A 9,525-nucleotide genomic window follows, 5' to 3' on the forward strand; every position below is an offset into this window, starting at 1 on the left:
CTTGTCTTGTCTCGTCTCCCTGTACTTTTGGATTTTGGATTTCTGGTTTTCAGCCACTCACCTGTAAGTGTGCTCGCTTTTGGTTATATTAAAACCCTTCGTTGATCTATACCTGCTCCGCTCTGTGTCCTGCGTTTGGGTCCTCCAACCTACCTCCACACCACGATCGTGACAGAAGGGAAGGCTGAAGCAGATTGAGAGAGAGGACGGACTCGCCGTATGTGGGTTCATGACATTTTGTGGGCGAGGAAACATCTCAGTGAGTACCACTGTTTTAGTCCAAGAGCTGAGGTTCGACGAAGCCTGGTTCCAGGATAGTAACCGTTGCCCCTCTACTGTGATTGGACAGTGACGAGCGCAGCGTTTTTCCCAAAGTTGAACATTTTTCAACTCTCGGAAAAAAACGCTCAGCACTACGTCACACTGCTGCCGTATTTACCAGCTCGTAAAAATGCGGCGCTCCCATTGGAATTAATTGAAAAAAAGGCTTTGGTGGACATGGGCCCTTAGTTTAAATTCTCCATTCTACTTACTTTTGATGAGGACACTAACTGGTGCAGCCATGGGAGAAGTGTATTTCCGTGTAGACCATGTGACTTCATACACACAGCTGTAGTTGCCCTGGTGTTCGTACTCAGCAGCAGGGAAGTTAAAGGAGGCTGAGTGGTTGACTGCTGGCTTGGGGTCAGTGATGTTGGAGGCAGAGAAGATGAGGAAGAAAACACCAGTGGGATAGTGGGAGGAAGTGGAGCAGGTGAAGACAAAGCTGTCACCCCTGGTGACCTCTGAACCTCTGTTAGGAGACGTCAGGGAGATGCTGGGCGGCTGCAGTCTCACTGGGTAAAAAAGGACAAAGAGAGTCCAAATGTTTCCAGCAAAACCACACTACAGAAATGTTTGACCACACAACAATAATATTTAAATATATTTAATGTTTAAATGTAACTGTATTTTTTTATATCCCACCATGATGTTGTAAATGCTCTTATTAAAGAATGCCCCACAGTAGCAGAAATGTATTTGCTGTTGCAGACTAAATTTCTGACTTTGATTGAAGTTACATTTCAAGATACTGGGCTTTATTTTTATTTTATTATTATTTCACAGTGCTGTTTTGCATTTCTGAGAATAAATTATTCAGAAAACCACCGTGCTGTTGTGGTGTTTTCTTTGAAACTGAACTGTGTTGTTACAACTTTTAATGCGTAAAATAAAGACTATTCGGTCAACTAGCTGTTCTTGTGACCATTTTGAGGTTGTTTTCACCTAGAACCATTTCTATTACAGCAGGCGGCCTGTCATGTGGCCAACGTAGTGCTACTAAGATCTTAGCATCCATTTCCTAGTGTAAGTTCAGTTATAATGGACCAGTCTGATGTGTGTGTGCTTATTTTGTAGCAGCAGGATGTAATTTGCTCGTGATTTAGTCAAGATAAACACAGTGGCTGTCACGACTTCAGCAGGTTCACTCTCGCTGACATTATATTGACCCTTTCACTCCCTTCACCTGACCTTTCCACTCACTCACCTGATTCCCATCTTATTTCTGATCAGCCTCGTAGTGCATGTAGTGAAAAGTGAAGTTACAAGTTAGGTCAGAGCGGGTGCAAAAATAGGATCCACTGGCTGGTCGCGTTAGATTTAATGGTCTCACCATATGGCTGTACTTTTATTAATGCAATTGCTATTCTCACTTATTTGTTGTATTAACTTTATTAATTGTTTGTCTTACCAGTAACAGAGAGTCTGACAGAGTCACTTAAAGGGGAGCTGAAGTCTCGTCTTGAAACACTTGTCTGATACTGACACTGATACGATCCCTCGTTGACAAAATCAACATGCAAGATGCTGAAGTAAGCAGGGTTGGTCCTTGATGTTTGGTTCGTTCTGAAGGAGCTGGAGGTTTTCATCAGGAGGAATGTTCCACCTAAATGCTGAGTTGAGATCAAACACGTGACGCTGACGTCCTGACCCCAGGTAACCTCACCAGCAGGATTCATGGAGATGCTGGGCTTTGGAAGTCTCACTGAAAAACAACACAATATTAGAGCAGTAAATGGACTGACTTTGAGGTCAAATTTTCTGCTTTTTTAGTTTGCTAAATTTCCTTTATGCCAAAGGAATAGTTCACCATTAAGGGAAATAAGCCTTTTCGGTTTTTCGGTCCCCTCTGGTTGCCTTCAGTAAGTTACTGCTGTTTCCTTGTTTCCAGTCTTTATGCTAAGGATTCATAAGGACAGCTTGAGACGAGTATCAATCACACATCTAACTCTCAAAATGAAAATGAATTACTTTATTTCCCAACATGTTGAACTATTTCTTTAAACAAGTGAATGAAACAGATTAATTTCCTTACCAGTAACAGAGAGTCTGACAGAGTCACTTAAAGGGGAGCTGAAGTCTCGTCTTGAAACACTTGTCTGATACTGACACTGGTACGATCCTTCGTTATCAAAGTTCACTTTAGGTATAATGAAGGTAGCAGAGTTGGTACTTGATGTTTGGGTCTTTCTTAATGAACCTGAGGTCTGCTGCAGGAGGAATGTTCCACCTAAATTAACCTGAATTGAGATGGAACAAGTGATGCTGACGTTCTGACCCCAGGTAACCTCACCAGCAGGATTCATGGAGATGCTGGGCTTTGAGAGGCTCTCTGAAAAAATAACACAACAATAAAAATATTAAATGTATTATATATTTGATCCCGGCTGTGTGAAATTGTAACAACTCATAATCCTCTTTGTGTATCTAATAGTAGAAGGTTAAAGATTTGAGAATTTGAAGTATTATTCCATTATTGTAAATATGTCGGTAGGTAGCTTGACTGATTTATTTTATCACAAAACAACAGATTATAGAGTGAAATTGAGTTTGTAACTCCCTTCTGCTAGGTAGCAGACAATGTACATAAATATAGAAGAAATTTTTAGGAATTACACAATTGTTTCATTTTCTCTTGTCATTGTCAATGTTTGCATCACAAAGTTACATTGGGAGAAAATTCTTCAAATCCCAGAATACCATGATGAAAAGTTAAAGCAAGAATAGTAATAGTTAAGAGACAAATCACACCACACAGAAACACTATTGCAGTTACGTGCTCCCTCATGAACATAGACACCTGGGTTGTCAAAAACTAATTTCCATTGTGGTCCTGTAATGTAGTAATTTAAAGATGGCAAGTCAAACTACAGATGACTTAAGGTACCCTGTCCAGATAATCCTTACACTATACTAAAAATAAACCCTAACACATTCTGATACAAATATACAAAATAAGATTACAATAGATTTTATTTCATTTATATATAACACAAAGAGCAATGCACCCAGGACTGTTCCTTGCTGCACAACGCATGCAGTTTCTCTGGCCTCAGACAGAGAGTTATACTGTTTAAACCTAGAGCTTAGTTTAACTAGCAGAAGCCGATGGTGACCAGGCATCTCTGTTAAGGTTGGAAATGAAATTAATGTTACACAGAGAGAAACAGAGAGAGAGAGAGAGAGAGAAAGAAAAGGGAGAAATGGCCTGCTGGCACAGAGAGAAAAGTGAAATAGAAAAGGATTCATGTTATGTAATTCAGTTTAAATCAGTGGAGAGTATTACATGCAAACTGTTAAAAGTGACAAGCAGAGTGTTGCTGGGTTCCAAATTCCTCAAAAAAAAGATGTGAAAACACAGTGAAAAATCGTGGTGAGATTTATTATGCCAGCTTTCCAAGGTGCAAACAGTGAAAGTATAGTGCAAAAATAACAGACACCAGAGAGCAAACAAATAAAAAAAGAGAAGTTGGAAAGAGTTTCTCAATAACTCAGCAAATCTTTTGACAAGAATACAATTTGCCACCCAGTCTGGCAGTTCACTAGCTGTTACTTCCTCTGTAACCAAGACAAGACTCACTTCACGGGCCCAAGGCCGCCACTTTTAAAGCCAGTAGTCCCTCCCACTAGGCTTAAAAATGCAATAAACCCATTTTCATACTAGATCAAAGATCTTTTTATACTCAATTATCTCCACATACATTTTCCTTCAATCCTTCAAGTCATCTGCAGGAAAAATTATTATTACTGGAATGAAGTGGAATGGGAGTAGAAGAGCAGCATGTGTTATGTTTGCACTTTCACTCTGTATGTCCTGTATTTTAAGCCAGCTTGGCTCTATGGCTGGCTGTGTCTGTCTGTCTGTCAGTCCACCGGTTTGGTCTATGCTGAAATATCTCTACAAAAACTAGACTGAAACGTGGGAAAGCCATTCATGATGTGCAGTATAATTGACTTTTCAGCTACTGCTACCAGATCAGAAATGTGATTTATCCAGTAAAATATCTTCACATCTATGAGAATGACTGGCAAAAGACATTGTTTCCCAGAGGAATAAATCTTAGCACCTTTGGTGATCCCCTGATTTTTGACCTTTTTGTTTTTCTTTATGAGCATTACATCCTCACAGAGCCACTAGCATGGCTGTACACTTTTAGGCTGTTTGTACTCCATTTCTGTGTATGTGAATGGGCCATGGTTTGAGGGATGTGTTCCTTTTTGCCCCAAACCAATCACTATAATGTGAGGTGTAGGAAAGTTTTCATCAAAACATCCCCGATTCCTAAATGTCCTGAAGGCAGCAGGACCCAAACAACCTTCTTTATGCAGTGTATCACGACACTGTGTCCCTTTCTTTTAATCCCACACCACAAACCAGAGGGGGCAAAAGTCAGCTAAAGAGAAATAAGCTCTGAAAAATGAACAAAGGGTTTTTTGTAACATACAGTCTCAGACAAGGCAAAGTTTTACTGCTAATTAGGCTACTGTTGTTGTTATTATTAGTAGAAGTAATGGTGGTATTACTGCTTTACTTATGAATAGCTACATATAAGAGAAATGATTACAAAATCTTGCTCACCTGAACAGACCACTCCAGCATCCTCATTATGTCCACAGTTGTGTTTCCCAAATCCTCCATGCTGACACTGAGTCAGAGACCTTTCACTTCCTGAACAGCCCACATCATCAAGCCAGATTTGACCGGTTCCTTGACCAAAATGGGCCGACTGAGGGGCACTCAGTGCTGCACCACAGCCCAGCTCCCTGCACACCACCTCAGCATCATTTAAGCCCCAGCTGTCATCACAGACTGTTCCCCAGGTGTTGTTGTGATAGATTTCAACTCTTCCAGAGCACCGAGTAGACCCGGACCCAGCTAGTCTGATCTGACCATCTATCAGACATTTAAGACACAACATAGAACATTTTATACACAAAGTAAACAGCAAACTAACATTACTGTATGCATGACACAGGAGAATGAACTGACCTGCAGCAGGTGAAGAAGCGGTCAGGAGGAAAAAGACTGTGGAACAGAATATATATAACATGGCTCATTACATTCAGTAAACTGAAAAGTGCAGAATTAAAGTTTTCCTTGTTTCTGTTTTAGATTCCCGTGTTTATTTTAATGATAGGAAGTTTTTTTAAATGAAAAGATTGGCCTTAAGAGACTTTTGTTCCATAGCCTACAATAAAACAACCCTGCTATACTAAAAAAGCCTTTCAAATTAAATTTTGGAAAGTTTGTCTTACCAAGGGCCAAATAGCGAAGGTTTCTCTGCTGTATGCTCCCCATAGCTGACATGACAGCTGCTCTGTGTCAGTTATCAGTAGCAGCACAGATTAACTAAAAACTGCAGTGCACAGAAACATTTCACACAGGTTGTCCTTCCTGAAACACTTCCTGTTTCTGGTGGGGGTGTTTTGTTTTTGTTTTTACTAAATGTCAGAAGCTCTAAACCACCAAACAAAAGCTGCAGCACTGAAGCACCACATCTGTCACCAGTTCTGGATATTGAAATTGTTGTTGATTAACACAAAGATCCAAAAAACGCTGCCTGCTTTATCTCCTCCACATACGTTTCCATTTTGTGTGTAAACTCATGCACTGCACTAGGCTATTACCTAGTATAGTATATGTATTCACTATCTGTTTTTATGTATTTCGGCATCTAATTGTTTACAGAATAATAAAGTGGTCAGTGGTATTTTTCCAACTGTGATGTGATTTTTTGAGGCACACGAGTCTTCGAGAAGCGAAAGTGAAAGGAGTTGGTGGTACCTCGCTAAGAAGCTGGGTGTGTGCAGACGAATGCCACTGACTCCGTCTGCGTTCCGTTACGGCTGCGCCGCAGTTGCCGGAGCTATTCGCGGCCATAGTTAATGCTTGTGAGTCCACCAGATGGAGCCTCAGCGTGTCCCTGAAGCAGCTCTTCGCTCTGCAGAATAGATCGAACCGGACAGAAAGGCATAGGTTTAGAGAATCCAGTCAATTTTCAAAATATAACACCCTCTGCAGATTCCTGATCATAAAACAGCAATAAATACTAAATACTGTTAAATCACACAAATAAAGAAACCATAGCCTACTTAATCATAGCAGAAGTACAAAAAGCACTGATTACCAAATAAACAAAATCTAAACATGTGTAGCCAGGTGAACTAGGGGTACAGAGTTCAGTAGTGTAATGTGGGTTATAGTGTTATGTAATTGCTGGTGGGATTACTGCAGGATAACGTTCCTCTCTATTTAATAGCACTGTTGCTTGAAGACCTGGGTGTCCCAGCTGATTCCTGACGATTCATAGCCGAATGAGTGTGTGTGTGTGTGTGTGTGTGTATCTTTGCCATGAGTGGAAGAGACTCTGACCAGCGGCAACAGCTTGAGTGACAACAAAGTGTATTAACAAACAAAATCATTATATTAGTGTATGTTGATGCTGTAAATAATGTTTATTTCGTGCTTTCCCGTTAACTTAGAGGGGGGATACACGTGCGAAGTTCCTGGTGTGTGTGTGTATGTGTGTGTGAGTGTGTGTGTGGGCGTGTCCTGAGGACACATTAGAACAGTGAGTTACTGATTTCATTCATAAAATGTTAATTCTGAGTTTCTGTATAAAGTGCTGGGCAAATAGTATTCTGTGAATGAATGTATTCTGTGTTTTCTGCTAAATTCAAATATTTCACCTTGAGTATTCACTATGTCGCCAAGTGAACGTATTTATTTATATTTGTTTTTTATTTTTCTCTATTTAGAAAAGGCCACTACTGTTGTCTAGTCTAGAGTGGTGTTATCTAGTCTGGATCTCTATTTAGAAAAGGCCACTACTGTTGTCTAGTCTAGAGTGGTGTTATCTAGTCTGGATCTCTATTTAGAAAAGGCCACTACTGTTGTCTAGTCTAGAGTGGTGTTATCTAGTCTGGATCTCTATTTAGAAAAGGCCACTACTGTTGTCTAGTCTAGAGTGGTGTTATCTAGTCCAGATCTGTAGTCTTGATTGTTTTCTAGAGTTTCCGTTTTATAGATTGTGTTGTCGAGAATGTAGGTCTAGAGTTCCTGTTAGCAGTAACTGATGTCTACAAGAGTGAGTGTAAACTAGTTTATGGCAGCTGTTTACATATTGTGGTATGGTTCAGGGGTACTATAGTGTACTGTTAAGTCACATAGTTGAGATCAGATGCATTAAGCAAAGGACAAGTAAGAAAGCTATTCCTGTGTTGTGTATAACCCCTTGACTTTACATTATTAATGCTGTTCTAATTCGAGTCCAGCCCTGGCCTGGCCACACGTCAGCAAAATCAGGCAGGCAAAATGCTTTGATTCTGAAATGCTCCTTGTGGGATATGCAGCCTGCAGATGGAACAAAACCGGTTCACAGTGAGCTGTGAAGAAGGCAGTAGAAGCAAAAAATTGACGTGGGGCAGGCTGCACGCTCAGCTGCTGAAACGCTCACAGTGGACTTGGCAGAGGTTAAAAGGGTTGCCTTTTTAACTTTAATTTTTTCTTCCTGTGTACCCATCTGCAACGCATTCTCATCTCAGTGCGTCATCACCGACAGCGTGACAAAGTGTAATTACTTGAGGCTAAAGGTACCCTTCAGCATCCATATGAAACGCCACAGTTGGCTACGTCGCAGCAACACAAAGGAGGCTAACCTTACCTGCTAGCACATCGGCCGTGAGGCTGTAGGGTGACTTAAGTTTAGGCACAAACATTTCTATTGGTTATGGTAAGGGTAGGGGGCTTCGGGGGGCGGTCAACACCTTTAACATGAACGTAGTTAGCTAGCACTTCCAGTCAGTATGAGAACGCATCCAGGAGCGTCTCAGGAAAAATGCTTTTTAAACCTTATTTTGGGGCAAAGTTGTCAAACTTTTTCAGCAATTTTTTATCAGATTTGGTGATTCTATTCATGTGGTTTTTATGTCCTGGTGACCTGTAAAAGTGCAGTTCTATCTCACACAGGCTCTGCCCTCTACTGGACTCTATGGGTACTACCTCCTCCAATCACACACACTTTTATCGTGCACGTAGCCGACCAATAGGACATTGCTACCGATACGTGCGTGACGTATAAATAGCAGTGTCCCTACTGCCTCAGCATCCTTTTTTCTTCAGCAAACGGGTGAACTGCTCACTGAATTCACCACCTCCACGGATGGAGTCACCACTTCTAGAAAATTATCTTGCATCCGGGCGAGTCCAGGCCCCCCGCCAGCCGACCTGCGGCTGCTAGCCTGAGTGACAGCCGTCTGTTAGCCTCACTCAGCCAACGGAGTTCTCCATCTCTGCCATGTTTGCCTTTTTTTCTGGATAATTTCATACAATTAAAATTAAAATATGTCTTGCTGTGCGGTTAATTGTACTAACAGACCGTCCAAGAAGTCTGTGCTCCAGTTTTTTCAGTAAGTGAAATTCTAATATTAGTTTATTTATATGTTAGCAATAATTAGCAGGTATTGCTGTTAAGCCAGCATGCACCAATGTCAAAACATGTACGTAAATAGAGACATTCTAGAATTTATGGGGATAATACTTTTGAACAAAAGGGGTCTGGTAAGGGGTGAGGTTAGATCATGGATTGGAAAATTGGGCGGTAGGGGGGCGTTTGCGCTTTTCACACAGTTCGCGCCGATCATGGCTTCCTTCAGTGAAGAAGACAGACAGGCATTTTGCATTTTTTACTAAATACTATCAGTCCGGTTGCTTAAGGAACTTAGGGTGTGTTGCGGTGTAGTCTGATGTGTATTTCGTATTTGCCTATTTGCCAGTGCATTTTCCTGTGTGCAGTCTGGCGGTGCCCTAAAGGGATGAGTCGAATTCGATCTATGTTAACTTTTAAGGACACTGAGACCATTTTACACGCCTTCATCTCATCACGCCTGGATTATTGCAACAGCCTTTTCACTTGTTTAACCCAAAAATCTATTGATCGACTCCAGACTGTCCAGAACTCAGCTGCCAGGCTTTTAACCAGAACAAAGAAATATGACCACATTACCCCTATTTTAGCTTCATTACACTGGCTCCCAGTATGTTTTAGAATTGACTTTAAAATTCTATTGATCACTTTTAAAGCTCTTCATGGCCTCTCGCTTTGTTATATTTCTGACCTTTTAGTCCCATACGCACCAGCACGTACCTTGAGATCCTCGGGCAGAGGTCTGTTGTCTGTTCCAGAGTCTCGACTGAAAACTAAA

The 9,525-nt window shown here is 41.1% G+C and overlaps 1 protein-coding gene across 1 annotated transcript in view; it reads right to left on the reverse strand.

Annotated features, from left to right (window-relative positions):
- The window catches only part of LOC123957787 (deleted in malignant brain tumors 1 protein-like), an 86,640-nt gene extending 80,982 nt beyond the window's left edge, over window positions 1-5,658 (reverse strand). The window contains exons 1-4 of the mRNA XM_046030856.1: window positions 5,578-5,658; window positions 5,312-5,347; window positions 4,901-5,215; window positions 2,444-2,653 (exon numbers count right to left, since the gene is read on the reverse strand). Coding sequence (XP_045886812.1) covers window positions 2,444-2,653; window positions 4,901-5,215; window positions 5,312-5,347; window positions 5,578-5,629 — 613 coding nt within the window. The 5' untranslated portion in view covers window positions 5,630-5,658. The remainder of the gene's footprint in view (window positions 1-2,443; window positions 2,654-4,900; window positions 5,216-5,311; window positions 5,348-5,577) is intronic.
- Window positions 5,659-9,525: the final 3,867 nt, after the last annotated feature.

This window comes from Micropterus dolomieu, linkage group LG02, assembly GCF_021292245.1.
Source record: "Micropterus dolomieu isolate WLL.071019.BEF.003 ecotype Adirondacks linkage group LG02, ASM2129224v1, whole genome shotgun sequence".
Lineage (NCBI taxonomy): Eukaryota > Metazoa > Chordata > Actinopteri > Centrarchiformes > Centrarchidae > Micropterus > Micropterus dolomieu.